The 21,302-nt window shown below is 33.8% G+C and overlaps 1 protein-coding gene across 6 annotated transcripts in view; it reads left to right on the plus strand.

The window, feature by feature from the left end:
- KIAA1109 (KIAA1109 ortholog) overlaps positions 1 to 21,302 on the plus strand; it is a 208,209-nt gene that overhangs the window by 62,133 nt on the left and 124,774 nt on the right. For 5 of the 6 annotated variants that reach the window (XM_032412767.1, XM_032412766.1, XM_032412772.1 and 2 more), the window contains 9 exons: positions 403 to 581; positions 749 to 855; positions 1,816 to 2,024; positions 8,836 to 9,063; positions 10,062 to 10,199; positions 14,791 to 14,970; positions 16,926 to 17,054; positions 19,939 to 20,058; positions 20,966 to 21,246. In XM_032412767.1, coding sequence (XP_032268658.1) covers positions 403 to 581; positions 749 to 855; positions 1,816 to 2,024; positions 8,836 to 9,063; positions 10,062 to 10,199; positions 14,791 to 14,970; positions 16,926 to 17,054; positions 19,939 to 20,058; positions 20,966 to 21,246 — 1,571 coding nt within the window. The remainder of the gene's footprint in view (positions 1 to 402; positions 582 to 748; positions 856 to 1,815; positions 2,025 to 8,835; positions 9,064 to 10,061; positions 10,200 to 14,790; positions 14,971 to 16,925; positions 17,055 to 19,938; positions 20,059 to 20,965; positions 21,247 to 21,302) is intronic. The other variant, XM_032412768.1, reaches the window with a different exon arrangement.

The following is a 21,302-nucleotide window of genomic DNA, read 5'->3' on the forward strand; positions in this document are numbered from 1 at the left end:
CCTGAGATCATGACCTGAGCTGAAGGTAAACACTTAACCAACTGAGCCACCTAGGTGTTCCTCAGTGAGATGATTTTTAATTGTTTTTTTTTACTGAGTTACATGTGAAATACCCATGAATACCCATAGAAGATAATCTTTTTACTGTTTTGTGGAAACTATGTTTTTTATTTCCTTAATTTTTTTTCTTAACTTTCTAATCAGAATTTAGTTTTAGTCAATGTAAAATCTTATTCCAGTTATTTAACTGACTGTTGATTATAAAATCTGCCTTTTGAAATTTGTTTATTTTCTTTTGAATTTATTCTCAAGATTATTATAGATAAGTTTGCCTGGAAATAGAAACCTAACATATTTATGTTCCTGTTTTTTTACTTTGGGTTATTATGAATTATTTTTTAGGGAGAAGATGTTGATCTTCATTTATTTCTACCAGATTGCCACCCTAGTAAATATTCATTATTTATGTTGGTAAAGAATTGCCACCCAAATAAAATTACTCATGATACTGGCATTCCTGCTGAGTGTCAAAGTGGTCAGAAAACAGTTAAACCAAAATGGCGGAATATTACACAAGAAAAGTGAGTATATAAAATTAGTGATTTAAATATTTTGTGTTTATATGTGGGGAAGATTCTTCTGATTCTTTCAAAGAATAAAGATAAAAGTTGACTATTTGTAATTGGTGTTTGTATACAATTAAATAAATTAAGTAACTGACCAGAATTTTATTTTTTATTCTTCAAAGAGCTGGTTGGGTTGAATGCTGGACTGTCCCAAGTGTCATGCTTACAATCGATTATACATGGCATCCAATTTATCCACAAAAAGCGGATGAGCAGCTAAAACAATCATGTAAGTGTTTTTATATAATTTGTACTTCGAAACATCTGGTTTTATGATTGATAATCATTAAAAGTATAAGAAAAAGTGTTTTAAATTTGGAAATGTATCTATTCATTTGATGTATTTGTATACATTTAAAGATCTTTTAAGGATTTTTGGCATAATTACAACTAACTTTCATTGAGCATTTACTGTGTATCAAATACTAGACCAAGCTGTTTACTGGTTTACATTATCTCATTTAGTCCTTACAACAACTCTGTGAGATAAATGTTATTATTGTACATTTGAACAAATATGTTCAGAGTAAGTAAATAATTTTTTTCAAGTTCTGCCAAGCTAGAAACAGAAGAACTAGAATATCAAATAAGGTGTATGTGAATATGAATATATATATATATTTAAAGCACTTGGTTTCATGAACTGTTAGTTTTTTTAATGCATTTTCACAGCTATCATATCATGTTTCCCTGAAGCTTATGTACCTTATTACCAGGGTCCAAAATGAAATTAGAGTCAAGTGATATTTTCTTTGTATTTTTCTAGTGAGTTAAGTGTTAAAGAATAGTTTTCATAATTGTTCTTGTGTTTGGAGCTTGATAATGTCACACTGTATTTGAATAGCTGTTTATGTGAAAACAACTTTGTACTTTAATGCCCAAGTATAGATAAAGCCTAACTGTGACCTGAATTTATATTGCAGGGACTTTAGAATGTTAATAGGAAATTTTCATTGATTCTATACCATCTAATTTATGTATTTCTACACATATTTCAATGAAGTCTGTTTTATTTCACATTCTTAATTATTAGTCTTGCAAGTCTGTTTTCCTTATATACTACAGATACTGTATCAGAGATAGTTGCTTTCATGAAAAATTACAAAATAGAATGTCTTAGTGAATGCTTCCTTAAAGAACTTCTGAGAAATTCCCCACCACAATTTTTTTTTTCCTTAATTTTTTTCAGTATCAGAAATGGAAGAAACAATGCTCTCTGTATTAAGGCCATCCCAGAAAACATCAGACAGAGTTGTTTCTACTCCTTCTACTTCTTCACGCCCACCTATTGATCCCTCTGAACTTCCACCTGATAAACTTCATGTAGAAATGGAACTTTCCCCAGATTCTCAAATAACTCTCTATGGACCACTATTAAATGCCTTCTTATGTATAAAGGTATGATTTTTAAAAGATCTTACACATTTTTAAACATAGGCAAAATAGTTAATATCTAATTGAAATTGAGACCTTTTGAAATAGCCAGTTCGGTGGTTTAAAGTTGTTGAAGATATATATGTTGACTATACTTCTGGTGCTAGAGTCAATTACAAACTTATTTATTTAAAATGATGTACTTCTCAGTTGAGTTTTTATTTTGTATTTTTAGCATTTAATATAGTCTAGGAATTGTGCTAGTTGGCTGGAGAAAGAGATGATACAGCATCTGTTCTCAAGGAAATAAGCTAGAGGACATAGTAGGATAGACATATATAGGGACAAATTTTAACACATTGTAATATAACACAGCGAAAGAAGTACAAGAGAACCTTGTCATCTGAGAATAATGAAATAAAACCAGGAAGAGTTGACTTCAAATGAATTCAGTAAAAACAGAAAACTTTATTTCATGCTAAATAATAAGCAAAGATTTGTTTGGAGCACTGTCTTAAAACCTGAAGCAAATATATGAAAATAAGTTTATTTCAAAATATGACAAATTTAGGTTCTAAAAAGTATGCCTTCTTTGAATAAAGATCAAATCAAGTGTTGATTCATTTTAGTATAATTTTTCCATTGAAATTGTATGACTGCATAGAATGATAGCTCTTGAAGGTTGATCAAGCATGATCAGGAAGAGAGGCTATTTTAAGAAAAATATGTGAGTACTTTGTAAGTTTTCTACACATCACTTTTATTCTTTTGGTATTCAATTCGTACTTTAAAAAAGTCACCCCAGCAAGTCATCAATAACTCTTATTGATTTACTCTTTTTTATAGGTAACCACTCTAAGCCTTCCAGATCCTCACTTATCACTGATACCTTTCTCTGTGATTTGAGTGGTTATCCAACATCACTTTTAGCAACTTCATGAAATGTTGCATTTTTCCAGGTTTTTGCTAATTCACTTTGCTTCAGATTTTCATCATACTGTTGGATGCTTTACTACATCTGATAAACAAAGTGAGATTAATTGTCTAAACATTAACAGTCATGAGCAGTAGAGTTACTTGTGGGATAGGTTTTTGTGTGAGTCTAATTTTGTCAGTGTTTACTTATTTGCTTCCTTTTGTAATTTCACAACTGTGGAGGTTTGGATATTGAATGCTTAGGTAATAGGCAATCCCATAATGTACAGTGAGAGGAGTAATTAATTCTGGAAAGGGTCTAGGATGATCAGGGTTGATTAAGGAAAGACAGTCAAGGTTTGTTGAGAAAGGTTTTATGGAAGAAGTGCTAGCTGAACAGGTTTTTATATTTATAAAAAATTTTTATATTTGATTTACTGTCTTATATTTACTATAAACTACCATAAAGCATCAGATGATATAATTTAAGATAAAAGATGCAAGGGACATTGTATTTAATATTTGTGGAAATCTAAAGTTTTGGTTTGGTTTTAGGAGAGATTCCTAAAGGAGTGATTCTTCAGATATTCAAAGGGGAGAAATACATACACAAACATACACATACACACGAATTTTTTTTTCTTTCTTGTGACCGTTGTTTGACCTAAAGTATTCTTCACATATTTCTCCCAATATCTAATTTTCTTGGGATTGCTTGTGAATAACTATAAAGGATTTAAAATGCAATTTTCAAGTTATAATTTCCCTGAAGAGGCTGAACTGTATTTTAATTTAAATGTAAGTAATGATTTAGTTAGCAAATGAGGGTGGTTATATTGATATAGTACCATTTTTGAATACTACTAAAGAGATGTTATCACTGTTTTTTTGCATTACTGTATGTATACTGAACCTCAATTTTTTCTTTTAAAAATTCCATAATAATACATATTCGTCAAAATTAAGAGGACTATAACAAAGAAGAATAAAGAGAAAGGAGTTAAATGCCTTTTTTTAAAGATTTCTTTACAAATTCTCCATAAATGTAACCTCTCTTGATAGTTTGTTTTGGTGCAGTCTCTTCCATGCTTTAAGATTTTATAACAGCTGTTTAGTAGTGTCAGAGGTCTGTTGTACTAAAGTTTGTTTTTTTTTTAGTATTTTATTTATTTTTTGACAGAGGGAACACAAACAGGGGGAACAGGAGAGGGAGAAGCAGACTTTCCGCCAAGCAGGGAGCCCAATGAGGGGGGTCCTGGGATTATGACCTGAGCCGAAGGCAGACATTTAATGACTGAGCCACCCGGGCGCCCCTAAAGTTTCTATTAGTATTTGCATTCATCGAATTAACATAGAACTTGTATGTTCTACTAAACAAATTAAAATTTTACTAAAGCAAATTAAAATTGTTGAAGTTTTAAAATATTTTTAAAAGTATGTACCTAAAACATGACAAAAAATTTTTCTAGGCCAATGAACTCTATGGTTCCTTTTATTAGGAATATAAGTAACTCGTCTTTTTTTTTCTTCTTTTTTTCTTTCTGCCTACTGCCTACTAGAAAGCTTAGTGTCATGCTAACATGGAGATGTATTCTATCTTAAATCTTTCTCTTTCAATTACTTTTTTTTCATTTGTTTTAATATATAACTATGTCCTACTTAGTGTTAGAATGTATGTATGTATATATAAAAGAAAACAAAGAGAATGTGAAAATTCATGTAACCGAGATTGTATTTTCCTTAGTTACTAGAATTAAACATCAAGAAATTCTGAAGGATAGACTAGAAAAAAAAATCATATTTGTTTGACCGTTTATAAAAAACTGATTTCCAGGGCTCCTGGGTGGCTCAGTCATTAAGCGTCTGCCTTTGGCTCAGGTCATGATCCCAGGGTCCTGGGATCGAGCCCCACATCGAACTCCCTGCTTAGCAGGAAGCCTGTTTCTCCCTCTCCCACTCCCCGTGCTTGTGTTCCCTCTCTCGCTGTGTCTCTCTCTGTCAAATAAATAAATAAAATCTTCAAAAAAAAAAAAAAAAAACAGATTTCCAGGGCTCCTGGGTGGCTCAGTTGGTTAAGTGGCCGCCTTCAGCTCGGGTCATGATCCCGGGGTCCTGGGCTCGAGTCCCACATCGGGCTCCCTGCTTGGCAGGGAGCCTGCTTCTCCCTCTCCTCACTGCTCGTGCTCTCTCTCACTGTCTCTCTCTGTCTCTGTCACAATAAATAATAACTAAAATCTTTAAAAAAAAAACAAAACGATTTCTAAAATCTACAGGAGAAACTAGGGTTACCATTATTATTACCAGGAACTCTGAGAAGAATATATACTAACATGCATTAAAATTTGTGAGAATATTTTATGGAAATGTTTACATCTTCTGAATTGACTTCTCTTGGTCTTATTACATTTTTTCTTAATGGAAGAAGGGAAATCTGAATCTAAATAGTGATAGCATGTCAGTGGTAGTCAGTAGTAACTGTGGGGTTAAGGGTGGGTATATATGGCATATATGCTTTCCTTATTAGAAAAAAGCAGTTTTAATAGTCTTCAACAGAAGCCTGGCTAAGTTTCCATTAAAAAAATTTAATATTGGAAACAAACTACCTGTAGGTTGTTTTTTTTCCCCCTGCTTCTCTGAATTTATTAGCTGTCTTCTTTTAACTCTAGTGATAATTCTTTTTCCTCTTTTTTGAGAAGTGAGTATCATTGCATAAGTAGGCTGGGGAAAAAAATGGTAATGTCCTGTTACTTGAAGTAGTTACTTGACACACATAATAAAATATCTTTAGGAAAATAAAATTTCATAGAGCTCTTAAGTAGATTGAAAATACAGCTTGTTTTATCATTTTTAAATTCATTCATGCTGCAAACTTGACAAAAGAACACATTTTTTCAGTTATATAAGTTATTGCTTTTTTCTAAGGTTGTTTGGAATTTGTTCTAGAGATAGTTCAATTTTGCATACTACCTACCTTAACATGGAACTGGAACTTTTATTTGTATTTGTAAATATTTGTGTACATTTATTAATCTTAAAATACCATATGTTTGCCATAGTATATTACTACTTACCTTATACTTTGGTCAACCTTTTGGTAATTTTTTTTAGTGAATCCTTAAGAAATTAACCTTTACAGATGGAGTTCACATACTAAAGAAACAAAGCAAAACTAAAACAAGCACATGCAAAACTTAAATCTCACACTCGGCATCAAACATTTAATGTGAGGCTAAGTGTTTTAAGGGAGTTATAATTTTAAAAGTACATTTTGTTGATAATATTCAATATGTACTGATATGATAACTCATAAAAGACTCCTAGAGTTTTATAACTCTTTAAAAACAGTCACTGACACATTTAATAAAAATTAGCAAATGTTCTCTACTATGTTGGGGATTCAGTATTCCCTAAAGAATTTGCTATGAGTTATTCCTGTTTCAGATAATTAAGTGAGATTGTTTTGGTAGCAAATTGAACATTAGGCCCAAGAGAATATTTTTCTTTTGATTTTAATAATCTACATGAATCTCTTCTGTTTTTAAGGTTAAAAATGGCAAGAGACTGTAAGAGACTTCTAAGGAATCTTTTAAAAATAAGAGATTTAGGGGTGCCTGCATGGCTCAGTCATTAAGCGTCTGCCTTCAGCTCGGGTCACGATCCCAGAGTCCTGGGATCGAGCCCCACATCGGGCTCCCTGCTCTGCGGGAAGCCTGCTTCTCCCTCTCCCACTCCCCCTGCTTGTGTTCCCTCTCTCGCTGTGTCTCTCTCTGTCAAATAAATAAAATCTTTAAAAAAATAAAAAATAATAAAAATAAGAGATTTATAGAGTAGGATTATTAAAAATTGGCTAAAATGAGTATAACTTATTTTTATTGATTTGTTGGTAACTCTAAGTATGTCAAAAGCTAATAAACGTGAACATTGTACACTGATTCCGTTGATCAGTTGTATGGAGGAAGGGTGGAGTAGAGGTGATAGGGTCTGGAGGCCGTTTGTAGATAAAATCACTGAAGGAAATATTTTACTTTTCTTCTGTCTCTGAAATCCACGCCCATTGCAAACTATTGAACCTGTCCCCAGGACCAGAATGGCATGTGTATTTTCTTTTTAAGATTTACTTATTTATTTGACAGAGAAAGACACAGCGAGAGAGAGGGAACATAAGCAGGGGGAGTGGGAGAGGGAGAAGCAGGCTTCCCGCTCATCAGGGAGCCCCATGCGGGGCTCCATCCCAGGACCCTGAGATCATGACCTGAGCCGAAGGCAGACCCTTAATGACTGAGCCACCCAGGCGCCCTGGCATGTGTCTTTTGAAAAGGCTTCTCAAATGATCTGAGGACTGCTGCTTTGAATACTTCTAGATCTTTAATGTTTAGATTGAAATCAATTAGACATTTATTTTTAGTTTTAGAAATTTAATGTTAGAATTTAGGATATAGGTTAATGTTTATTTACATTTATATTTGTGCTTGAATTTGTCCATGCTTCAGAGTTATATAATAAAGGCAATTTTCAAGATGTCAAGCAGGTTCTAAGTAGGACCTGTATTATTAGAGCCAGATAACAATAGAGAATGAGGAAAAAGTATCAGTTTTGTGAGTCCATAGATTTGGGATTTTATTATTAGTCCTACCACTAATTAACCAAATGACTGTAAACCCTTCAGCATCCTTTTCTATGAAAAGATATTTAATTGGCCTGATTAGTTGACTAGAATTCTAGCCAGAAAATAAATGTGCCAATAATTAAAAGGGAGAATTTATTGAAATACTGACTTGATTTCTGATATTGAACAAATATAGTTAACTGTGTTAGCAGGAATATTTTAACAACTTCTGATTACTACTGACAGATCAAATAGATAAAACTTAAATTCAGAATAATGGGAAGAAAAAAGAATTTCATTTAAATAAGTCAGAGAAAGACAAATACCATATGATTTCACTCATATGTGGAATTTAAGAAACAAATGAGCATGTGGGGGGAAAGAGAGAGGCAAACCAAGAAACAGGCTCTTAATTAATTGAGAACAAACTGATGGTCACCAGAGGGGAGGGGGTGGGGGGAGGGGTGAAGTAAGCAATGGGGATTAAGGAGGGCATTTGTGATGAGCACTGGGTGTTGTATGTAAGTGATCAATCCCTAAATCCTACTCATGAAACTAATATTACACTGTATGTTAACTAACTGGAATTTAAATAAAACCTTAAAAGAAGAAAAAAATAATAAATTTAAATTCTGATGCAAAAGGAACCAGAATATTAAGTTAAAATACTTTGCATAAGAAACCAGGATGAATTATATGAAAGGATGTTTTAGTAACTGTTGATAACACATGTTTTTATCATCAGTAACCAAAATTGGAGATTCTTATTTAAGTTGTTAAAAACACTTCTGATAAATATTTCACCCAGAATATATGAATTGTAGTAGTTAGCTAATTGGATTTAGTCAAATTGATTTTCATTGAATTGATCTTCCCTTAACAGATGTCTCTGGGTATTATTGCCTCAGAACTCTGAGAAAAATTGAAAACTATTGAACATTACAGATTTTCAAAGTTTTCTTCTAGGACCTAAATTGCAAGTTTCTTGCTATAATTGGAGATGGTGTTGTCATGAAGCTTTACTATAAACTTCCTTAATTTTTTATGTTTTTGTTTTTTGGGTTTTGTTTGTTTTGTTTTTATTTTTATTTTTTTTTTGCTACAGAATGTTTATTTGCTAAGTAGCCAAGTAAATATATGTCTTAAGCATATGTATCTTTTTTTTGTTTGTTTTTCATTTCAAGGAAACAGACCATATACTTTTAACTAAATAAAATAGTTTAGGGAGATGCTTGGTTTACAAAATTCAGGCTCTAAGTTGAAAAGTTATTGATACATATCTCTTTAATAGAAGTTTGTTCTTGATATTTATAGGAAAACTACTTTGGGGAAGATGACATGTATATGGATTTTGAAGAGGTTATTTCAAGTCCTGTTCTGTCACTGTCAACATCATCCAGCTCTGGGTGGACTGCTGTTGGAATGGAAAATGACAAAAAGGAAAATGAAAGTTCAGCCAAGTCAATTCATCCGCTTACCTTACGTCCTTGGGATATTACTGTACTTGTTAATTTGTATAAAGTTCATGGGCGCCTTCCTGTTGTAAGTGTTTACGTATCTGGAGTATAGTCTGGAGTATATTATGAAATTCACCCAACTTAGAAAACTGTAGGTGTTTGTACACACATGCAGACACTAATAAAAAAAATCAGATTTGTCCTTTTACCTTTATAAAGTTAGTTTATTATTTTCTTCTTAATGTGATTACTTGATCATTGATAATTTTCTGCTTTTCTTCTTTCATTTGAGTTCCTTCTTGCTGTTCTGTGTAACTTTAGAACATTTTGTCATGACGTTGAGTTGCTGGGTTTATAGTTAGCCTGATGGATATTCTAGGATTTACATTTTCTTATCCTTTATCCATCTAGACCATTTGGGACCCTTATGGTGCACCTACTACAAAATCAAGATTCAGCTTGATCCTGAAGGTTGAATTGTTTTCAGGGGTTCAGATCCAGCATAGAATCCTGGTTCAGTCTAAGGTTGACCAATGGACCATTTGGACCGACTTGGAATGAGATTATATTGCCCAGAGAACCCAGGGTCGTTGGAGTGAGGCCAGATAGGGAGGGTGAGGCCCTAGAGCATTGTGCTGCTTACTGGCTCCATATCATGCACCTAGGATTGCAGAGCAGAGGAGTCATCTCTGGTGCTTAGTGAACCTGATGTTCTTACTGGGGTCCAGAATAGTTAACTTTGTCAGTAAGCACTATTTCTCCTTTTTAAGAATCAAAATCTCTTAATTATATAAATGTAATTTTGGGGGCACCTGGGTGGCTCAGTCATTGAGCCTCTGCCTTCGGCTCAGGTCATGATCCCGGGGTCCTGGGATCGAGCCCCGCGTCGGGCTCCCTGCTCAGCAGGAAGCCTGCTTCTCCCTCTCCCACTCCCCCTGCTTGTGTTCCCTCTCTCACTGTCTCTTTCTCTGTCAAATAAATAAATAAAATCTTTAAAAAATAATAAATGTAATTTTTATTTTCCTGTACCTCCTTGGTCTTATTTTCTCTGTATCTTGATTATGGTATTTTGTTTGACTTTAGCATGGAACCACTGATGGCCCTGAGTGCCCTACAGCATTCTTGGAAAGACTGTGTTTTGAAATGAAAAAAGGATTTCGGGAGACCATGCTGCAACTTGTCCTGTCACCCCTAAATGTGTTTGTCAGTGATAACTATCAGGTAATGTGAAAGTGAGTTATGGTAGAGACTTAGAGATGTATTATTATTGTTTATGGGGTTGAAACAGTGTGTTAGCTTCTGTGCATAGAATATATAGCTCTTTAAGTTAGAGGCTTTTTATTTAACCATATTAAGAAGTTTTGTATATATATGTTTTTCAAGAATCTCAGTTTTCTTTTTTTTTTTCTGCTGTTCCCTATTTATGTGATCCCATATAATTATATTCTGTATCTATTGTTTTTAGAAATGGAAAGAAATACTTTAAAACTTTTTCATATATTTATGGAAGGGAAAATGTATAAAATTTTGGTGGATTCTGTTGAGAATTACAACCTCAATATTCACATTAACCAGTACTCTAAATCTTCAAAACATCCATATCCACATGGATTATGCTTTTCACCAAACGTACTTACAAGACACTTTATTAATCCCATCAAGATATCCCCAGGGCTCTTTTGAAAGGGAACCAATGATATTCAGCAAATGGGAGTAATTTACATTCTTGGGTAGATAATCACTTTGTTATTATTATTTTTTAATGCCAAATGGCTTTACTTTTCATTTAACACTACTTTAGGGCTTTTCTCTACTTTTAGTCAAGTTGTGAGCTTTAGAAAAATAAATGGATTTTAATATAAAGCAAGGTAAAATTATAAATGGGTGGTGAATTTGATACCCCAAAATCACAACAGATGATAACCTACTATGGATTCTATATAGTAACTGATCATTTTATATAAAATAGCTTACCCCCTTTGCAACTCTTTTGCCATAACTGACCATATTTTTCTACATAGAATTTAAGTTTTTCATGTGTATATATTCAACACAGCTGACCTCATAGTAGCTGAAACTTAATACCTAATATATGCTTATTTTTGCCACTGAATGTGTTTCCTTTATCAGACTTTTGAAATAGTTGGCATACCTCATTTTATTGCATGTTGCTTTAGTGCACTTTGCAGATACTGCATTTGTTACAAATTGAAGATTTGTGGCAGCTCTGCATCAAGCAAGTTTATCAAAGCCATTTTTCCAGCAGCATTTGCACGCTTCATGTCTCTGTCACATTTGGTAATTCTCACAGTATTTTAAATTTTTTCATTATTCTATTTGTTATGGTGATTTGTGTTCACTGATCTTGATGTTACTATTGTAATTGTTTTGAGGTGCCACAAACTGTGCCCATGTAAGATGGCAAACTTAAGTGATAACATTGCACGTGTTCTGACTGCTTCACCAACCGGCTGCTCCCCTGTCTCTCCCCCTCTTCTTGGGCCTCCCTATTCTCTAAAACAAAAAGGTATTGAAATTAGGCCAGCTAATGACCCTTCAGTGGCCTCCAAGTGTTCAAGTGAAAGGCAGAATTGTACGTTTCTCACTTTAAATCAGAAGGTAGAAATGATTAAGCTTAGTGAGGAAGGCATGTCAAAACCCAAGCTAAGCTGAAAACTAGGCCTCTTGCACCAAAGTTAGCCAAGTTGTGAATGCAAAGGGAAAGTTCTTCAAGGAAATCAGAAGTGCTACTCCAGTAAACACACCAATGATAAGAAAGGAAAACAGCCTATGGCTAATACAGAGAAAGTTTCAGTGGTCTGGATAGAAGATCAAATCAGCCACAGCATTCCCTTAAGCCAAAGTCTAATCCAAAGCAAGGCCCTCACTCTCCAATTCTGCGAAGGCTGAGAGAGGTGAGAAAGCTACAGAAGATAAGTTTGAAGCTAGCAGAAGTGGGTTCAGAGGTTAAAGAAAGAAGCCATCTCCATAACACCAAAGTGCAAGGTGAAGCAGCAAGTTATCCAGGAGATCTAGCCAAGTTCATTAATGAAGGGTGGCTACGCTAAACAACAGATTTTCAAAGTAGATGAAATAACCTTCTAGTTGAAGATGCCATCTAGGACTTTCATAGCTAGAGAGGAGAAGTCAGTGCCTGGTTTCAGAACTTCAAAGGACAGAATGACATTCTACTTATAGGCTAACACAGCTGGTGACTTTAAGTTGAAGCCAATGCTTGAAAATTTTAGGGCCCTTAAGAATTATGCTAAATCTGCTCTGCCTGTGCTCTATCAGTGGAGCAAAAAAGCCTGGATGACAGTGTATCTCTTTACAACAATGTTTACTGAATATTTTAAGCTCACTTTTGAGACCTACTGCTCAGAAAAAGAGACTCCTTTCAAAATATGACTGCTAATTGACAATGCACCTGGTCACCCAATAGCGCTGATGGAGATGCACCCTGAGATTAATGTTGTTTTCATGCCTGATTAACACAAGATCCATTTTGGAGCCCATGGATCAAAGAGTCCTTTTGACTTTCAAGTCTTATTATTTAAGAAATACGTGTTGTAAGACTATAGCTGCCATAGATAGTGATTCCTCTGGTGAATCTGGGCAAATTTGAAACCTTTGGTACGGGTGAGCTCTCCAGGATTTAGCTGCTTATTCCTGATAGCATTTGTCTTAATGCAGGGCCTCAAGGTTAAGGATCTGAGGTGATGGATAGATTATTGTGTCCGACTTAATGAACCATCCCCTTTTAATTTATGAGCATCTTATGATGTATGTTAGTCTCCTAGGGCTGTCATAGCAAAATACCTCACACTGTGTTGCTTAAAATAAGAGAAATGTATTCTCTCACAGTTCTGGAGCCTAGAATTCTGAAATCAAAGTGTTGGCATGGGCATGTTCTCTCTCTCTCTGAAGGCTGTAGGAGAGGGTCTCCTTGCCTCTTCTAAGCTTTTGGTGGTTTCTAGCAATCCTTGGCATTGCTTGTCTTGTAGATGCATGTCTCTGCCTTTGTCTTCTCATGGCATTGTCTCAATATGTCTCTGTGTCCCAGTTTTCCTCTTAAAAGGACACCAGTCATTAGATTAAGGCCCACCCTAATTCAGTGTAACCTCATTTTAACTTGACTACATCTGCTAAAACCCTTTTTTTCAAATACAGTAAGGTCACAATCACAGGTGCCTGGGCTTAGGACTTGAATGTGTCTTTTTAGGGGACACAATTCAGCCCACAATATGATGCAACCCCACAATAAATTCTAGAATATGATCTTTGTTGGTGTACTAGATAGGCTCTATCTTTAGGACAAGCCAAGATCTATATGTATTTTTGAGCTCAAAAAATATCAATCAGAAGTATCTTATGCTGAGAATTATCGAAACTTAGTGCCAGAAGTGATCTTTATTCACCATCCTCCCCAGCTTCTTCAGATAAAAAATAGAAGGAAACTAATGCCTGGAGAAATTTTGGTGATTTTATGTTGTCACACAGCTTAGATGAAAAAAAAAATAAAAAATGTATCAAAAGAGATGCTAGAGCTATTATTATAGTCATAATTAGAAATTTCATTTTAAGAATTCCTTATGAATTTGATTTAGCTCATATCCTTAATTTTTTTTTAAGAACACATTTCCTAAAATGTGTTGAAACAAAGAATGCTAGCACTATTCCTTGTGCAGATGGCCTGCATACACATACTAAAAAGACTACTGTAATAAAATTAGTTTGGGAAATACCTGTGAACTGTCTCAATGTATATTAGTATATTGAATTCTCTGAAAAGACTTGCTGTGAAGAAATACACAGCATTATCTTCCTTTTGTGGTCACTGTTAGGTGCAGTGGGATAAATGGTGAACAAGACAGAAATAGTCTTTACCCTAATAAACCTGGTGGAGAAGAGAAATATTGAGGAAATAATAAATAATGGTCTTGAGACAAGAACATGATAAAATTGGCCTTTTTAGATCTCTGTGGTTGTTTTGTAGAGTATGGAGGTGGGTGATGTAAAAGTGAATGCTGGGAGGCTCTGCAAACATCTTAGCAAGAGGTCATATTATTGGGACCATGATGATAGTGGTGAAGATAGAAGAAAATCAATGCATTTCTGAGAGATTGGGAGGTAGATTCTACAGAAATTGGTGACTGATGGGTAGGGCATTGCCAAACCTATTTGATTCTGTATTACTAATAATATCCTGTGGAACTAGTTAGTGCTCCATGGAATACCCTATTTTAGGACATATCTTTTAGCTTTGTGAGTAAGTCCAGAACTTTTCTCTTTGAAATATTTGCTGCTTTTTAGTAGTAAGTATGTAATTTCTGTAAGATAAGTCTATTCTTTTTATATTTATGTAGTTCTCAAAACCTATATGAAAGATGGCTTTCTTCCCTCGTTCTTCATTTTATGGTCTTAATGGTCTTTGTTCTCCCTGTTATTTTTTTTTTTCTTTTTAGTATTTAATCTCATTATTCCTGTCTTTCCACCTAAGATTGGTCTCTTACATTCCCTGTCAGTCAGAGGACTAATTTCTTTTTATTCATTGAGCCATTCATTTCTATCAGAGAGGTCTCATTCTTTCTAGGACTTTGCTATCTTGCTTTGCAGTTGAACTCTTATGAATATTGTCACTAAAGAAGCTTAACTGAGACTCTACGGTACAAGGTTGTGTTAGGATCTTATGGATCCTTGAGTCTTACTTTCCAGATAGCATGTTTTTACTGTTAGTCTCTGGAGAAAGAAACAACTAGAAATAATAATGCCGATTTTCTTGTACTTCTTACAGTCTTCTTATTGTTTTCAGCAGCGACCTCCTGTGGATGAAGTGCTCAGGGAGGGTCACATCAATTTGTCAGGTCTCCAGCTGAGAGCACATGCTATGTTCTCAGCAGAAGGTCTTCCTTTGGGAAGCGATTCCTTAGAATATGCATGGTTAATTGATGTGCAGGCTGGAAGTCTTACAGCTAAGGTCACAGCACCACAGGTAGGATTCTCTGACTTATTTTCTTTTTCCTTTGCTTACCCACTTTGCCAAGAGTAAGTTGTATGCCTGTTTGAATGTTCATTGCATTTTCACTAATGGTGTTCTGATGGCCAGACAACTCTGCTTTTTGGATGAGAGTCATTCTTGCCATTCAGAATTTTCTTAGCAATAGATGAATCAGAGACAAGTTTCACATTTCTGAGCCACATAAAATTGAAGGGTGTAATGTTTTATAGTTCTGCATAACACTTTCAAGACCAAGACTTTGGGAAAAACTCAGTATGAGAACTGGTCTGGAAATTTTATATATTATTAAAATTACATTAGTTGTTTCTCCACTGTTGAAAAATTCTTTTTTTCCCAGTATATGGAATAATTTTTAAAGAATTTTGCTTTCTTATATATTTCTTAAGTAGGATTTGAAAATATTGTTTATGGTGTTCAGGATTAGGTAGTTCGGTTCTTGTCATGTCTCAAAGCAAGATAACATCATTTGTATCTGCTGTTAATGATGTGGATTTAAAAGAATAAAAAGAAATTTGCTGGTAAGTAAACCTGGTCTAGAGTGCTAGTTGTGATCCTTCTGGATAAAATCCCCCTCCTCCTCTTATCCCCTTTAATCTTTAGAAGACTCAGAAGTCATAAGGATCATTTAGTTCTAGAAATGGACCATTGAAATTTAGCCAAATAGCCATATTAGTGTAACATTTCACCTATTGATCCATATATTTATGATAATATGCATATTTATCTTGGCATTTAGAAAAACTGGAATATGGTCTTGAATGTGTGAAATGTACATACTCAATTTTAATAAAAATTACAGAATGTGTATGAAACATTTATAGGTAGGAAATACAACAAGAAGGTGGATAAAGACTCTAGATACCTTGCATATCTACAAGAAATTTTTAGAAGGCAGCAAAAATTAAGATTCTATAAATAAGAAAATGGAATGGAAAAGGGATAGTTTATATTAAAAGTAGATAAAATATATAACAGAATGTATAAAAATGGAAAGAAACTATTCAGTGCTCACTGGCCTGATAACTATCCTCTCCTTATTATCCACCATCTCTTTTCTCTAATGTACAAGTAAAGACTGAAATATATATAAAAAAGTTTGTTCCTTAACAAACATAGAATAAAGCCATGCTGATTGTGCAAGACTGGACACAATTTCTTTAACAATTGCTAGTATCTATGTTTATAAGTTGCCGTTATTAGAAGATGAAACATTTCTTTCTTCACTAGAATCTTGACATCACTGTTTCTAGTGTTTCATGAATCCATAGGTGCTTTTAATGCTTATTCCATTCTTTATATGTTTTAAAAGTGAAATTCATGTTTTCTGATAGTTTAAATTTGTACTTTTTTAAGGGAATAATATGTATACCCATATTTTAGTGTGTTTATTGTTAACAACTCTAATCAATTATAAAATGAAGGGTTTTTTTGTAAACTGAAGATTTGATGAAGAATTGATAATATACTTAAGTTTCTATTTACATAAACAAAAGTGCTATAATCTTCAAAAATCTGATTTTCCAAAATTGTAACTCACTATGATAATTAGATAATAATTTCACATCCAAGCTTTGTTTATTATTAGGTAGAGAATTTTAGGTGCTTTTCTGTGCAGAGGATTCCGATTAGTTATGTAAGAAGGAAGATATAACCTTGAAGGAAAGTACTTACTCTGTAAGTTGCTGAAGTTGAATTTTTCAGTTGTCATGCATTTTTTGTCATTCACAAATGAGAAGTAACATAAGCTTATAAATGATGTCAAGGTAGAAAAATCATGATTCTGGCTAAAAAGTGGATTATGTAGCAGCAGATATAAAACAGCATTTGTGTTCTTTCAAACTGTATTAATATTCTTGATAAGCTTTTGAACTCTGAACACGTGTTTAGAATGCTAACACTGTTGTCAACCTGTCACTGCTTATTTGTAGCTAGCTTTTCTCTTGGAGTGGGGACAGACATTTGTTTTTCATGTGGTATGTCGGGAGTATGAACTGGAAAGACCTAAATCAGTAATAATATGTCAGCATGGATTTGACCGTCGGTTCTGTGAATCCAAGGTATGTTAACAAAGATGTTAGCAGTATTATAAACATTTATGGATTTTTTAAAATGAAAGATTGAGATATCAGTTTTAAATCAAATACACAGCCATTATAGTTCAGTTTTCTCAATTAATAAAATTATTTTGCAGATTTGTAGCCAGTTGTTATTTAGTTGCAAGTATCTAACATATGAGGTAATTATTAAAACATAAATTCACAGGTAAATGCAGATATTATAAAGATTATATCTTACCTTTTACACTTTTATTGTTAACTCTCATGTTTTCTTATGTTATTACATTCTTTTGGATATGGCTGTGTATTTATGTACAAGATTTAGAAACTGAAGCAAGAGGAAGGTTAAATCCCTTACATGACATTGTTTATAGACCTCCCTGGAACATACCTCTTCTTTTGTAATGTGGTTAGTAATGTTGGCATTTGCCAAGAAAACATGGCAGTTTAAAAAAAATTTTTTTTATCCCGATTCTATAATATAGAGATAACCATTGTAAACAGTTTCATTTTCCTTTCTGATTTCTTCCCTATATATGTTTATCCTTTTGTTCTTTTGTTATACATACTATGTTTATTTACTGTTATATTAGTGTGAATTGAAAACAATTCATCCTGCTTTTAATTTTATGTCCAAAATATCTATATAACCTCTGCTTCTTTACCAACAATAAAGGAAACCGCAATAATCAGTGATAAAATTATTTTTTTCTTGTTATAAACACATTGCCAGGATCTAGGGAATCCTTAGTTATATGTCAACCAATTATTCCTTATGGATAAATCACACATACTTGTAGGTGTCTCCTCTTTTTTTTTTTTTAATGATTCAGAGCTTTTATGTTGCATTAAAATTTTTAAAAATCGAACATTTTTTATCACCTTAGAAAATTACTTTGTGTCCCTTTGCAGTCAGCCATTCATTATTCTGTGCAACCATTGATGTGCCTCTGTCATTTTAGATCGGGGTTTTTTAGGTCTATTTTGTGTGGGGGAAATCAGACATACCTTGTTTTATTGTGCTTTGCAGATACTGTGGTTTTTGTTGGTTTGTTTGTTTTTTAACAAGTTGAAGGTTTGTGGCAACCGTGCCACAAGCAAATCTATCAACCATTTTTCCAACAGCATTTGCCCACTTTATGTCTCTATGTCACATTTTGGTAATTCTTGCAATATTTCAAACTTTGTCATTATTATTATTTGTTACAGTGATCTATGAATAGTGATTATGACTGGCTGAAAGCTCAGATGATGGTTAGCATTTTTTATCAATAAAAGCAGGTACATTTTTCCTAGACATAGGCTGTTGCACAGACTATAGTATAAAGTGTAAACATAACTTTTATATGCACTGAGAAACCAAAAAATTCATTTTTTAATCTTTAATAGTATTTATTTATTTTTAGTTTTTATTTTAATTCCAATATAGTTAACATATAGTATTATGTTAATTTCAGGTATACAATGTAGTGATTCAAAAATTCCATATATTACTTAGTGCTTATCAAGTGTACTCTTAATCCCTTTCACCTATTTCACCCATCCCCCAGCCCACTTACCTCTGGTAACCATCTGTTTGCTCTCTATTGTTAAGGGTCTATTTTTTTTTATTTGTCTCCCTCTCTTTTTTCCCCTTTGTCCATTTGTTTCTTAAATTCCACATATGAGTGAAATCATATGGTATTTGTCTTTCTTTGGCTTATTTCGCTTAGCATTATACTCTAGACCCATCCATGTTGTCACAGATGGCAAGATTTCATTCTTCTTTATGGCTGAGTAATATTCCTCTGTGTGTGTGTGTGTGTGTGTGTGTGTGTGTGTGTGTGTGTGTATACACCACATCTTTATCCATTCATCTATCAATGGACACTTGGGCTGTTTTCATAATTTGGCTATTGTAAATAATGCTGCAGTAAACATAGAGGTACATATATCCTTTTGAATTAGCATTTTCATATTCTTTGGGCAAATACCCAATAGTGCTATCACTGGATCATAGGGTAGTTCTATTTTTAATTTTTTTCAGCAATCTCCATACTGTCTTCCGCAGTGGCTACACCAGTTTGCATTCCCATCAACAGTACACAAGGGTTCCTTTTTTTCCACATCCTCGCCAACACTTCTTATTTCTTGTGTTTTTGATTTTAGCCACAAAAAATTCATTTGACTTGCTTTATTGTGATATTTGCTTTATTGCGGTGGTCTGGAATGGAACCCGCAATATCTCCAAGGTATGCCTTATTATTATAGAACACTGAGTATAATGCAAGACACCTGTGTTCTACTCTGGCTCTGCCACTAATGAACATTTGCATGCTATTGAGTCAATAATTACTCCAGGGCTGCCATTTCCCCAAGAAGTTCATCAGAGTAGGTGAAGTGTATGTTTTCTTCCAACCTAACCATGACCAAATCTCTTTCAGGAATAAAATAGTATTAAATTTGTGTCAATTGTCCTTAGATATCATAATAAAATTTACAGTTGATATATTTGTAAAAACAAGTTGTGTGTTTGTGTAGTATAGAGTACTCATAAGAAAATCTTACAACTTTAAACTCCTGTATAGTTCTTATAATCCTGTGACACTGTTTACTTATCATTTTACTTTGTTCTTTGTGAGTTTCAATAACAAGTTATACATTCTGTCAACTTAGACTTGCTTTTTTCCCCTTTTGAATGAAAATGGTACATACTTATGATTAGTTTCTAATTAGTAAGACTTTAATTACTGATAATTTCATTTATCATTATAAAAAATGAGATTTAATTGACTAATTTTTTAAAATACACATGTAACCAAAATTTTATTTAAATAAGCAGATGTAAGTATCAAAATGGTGAATTGATACTGAGGATTAAATATTCAATTATTTTTCTTTTTAGTTGAGTTGTATTCCTGGGCCTTGTCCAACTTCAGATGATTTGAAATATACTATGACTCGTTTAGCAGTAGATGGAGCAGATATTTATATTGTGGAGCATGGCTGTGCTACAAATCTAAAGGTACACTTTTGTCTATTTCTTGGCCAGTGTAGTTCTTTTTCCATTCTACCAAACCAAACTTCCATTTCTTTTTCTTTTTCTTTTTTTTTTTTTTTTAAGTTTTATTTATTTATTTTAGAGAGAGAGAGAGAGAGAGCATGAGCGGGGGTGGGGGGGAGGAGAGAGGGAGAACAAGAGAGAAGCAGACTCCCCACTGAGCGTGGAGCCAGACATTTGGCTCTATTTCACAACCCTGAGATATGACCTGAACTGAAATCAAGAGTCAGTCGCTTAACTTACTGAGCCACCCAGGCGCCCCCAAACCTCCATTTCTTGAGGTAGAACACACATTTATAATTTGCCATCTCACAAAACACTACACAATTCCAGGAGATAGCTTTCTGTTTTTGGCTCGTCCATGTTCTCTTCCAGTCTGTTTCTTCACTACTATTTTACTCTAACTGAATTATCATAACTTTGCTTTAGGGCAGGGATATAAACTTGGAGGTTGCTTTTATGGCAGGGATTAAATTGGTAGTGTTTTTAAAAGATTTGATTTTGAATGCCTTTAGGTTTTGTACATTTATATCCTGCCTGGTTCCTGAAAACATTTGTTTGCCACCTCTGCTTTGTGGGTTACTGCTTAAAATTAAACCTTGTTAAAAGTCTGTGATTTTATTACTTACTACCAACATTTCTTTCTTCCTTCTCTTGTTTTCCTTTCAACTTATGTTCTTTTCCTTTTATCCTCTTTTTTATTAACTGAATGTCTACTTTTAATCTGTTGCATTTATCTTTTCTATTTCCCTTTTTTCTCTTTTCCCTTCTTTCATGCAATTTGGAAATAAATAACTATTCTGTAGTTTATTCTAAGTTGCTTAAGAATACAGAAACTACAGTTTTATTTCATTTTCTTCATGCAATTTAGATGGGTGCAATTCGAGTTGCAAACTGTAATCTCCACAATCAGTCGGTTGGGGAAGGAATAAGTGCTGCAATTCAGGATTTTCAAGTGAGACAGTACATTGAACAATTAAATAATTCCAGAGTTGGACTTCAGCCTGCAGTACTACGGAGGGCCTATTGGCTTGAAGCGGGGTCAGCCAATTTAGGACTCATTACTGTTGATATTGCATTAGCTGCTGATCATCATTCTAAACATGAGGCTCAGAGACATTTCTTAGAAACTCATGATGCCAGAACTAAGAGGTAAGTGAAATTTAAGGAAGTTAATGGTCCCAAGTTCAGACGAAAATTACCTTATA

Source organism: Phoca vitulina, unplaced genomic scaffold (assembly GCF_004348235.1).
Source record: "Phoca vitulina isolate PV1807 unplaced genomic scaffold, GSC_HSeal_1.0 scaffold14, whole genome shotgun sequence".
NCBI lineage: Eukaryota > Metazoa > Chordata > Mammalia > Carnivora > Phocidae > Phoca > Phoca vitulina.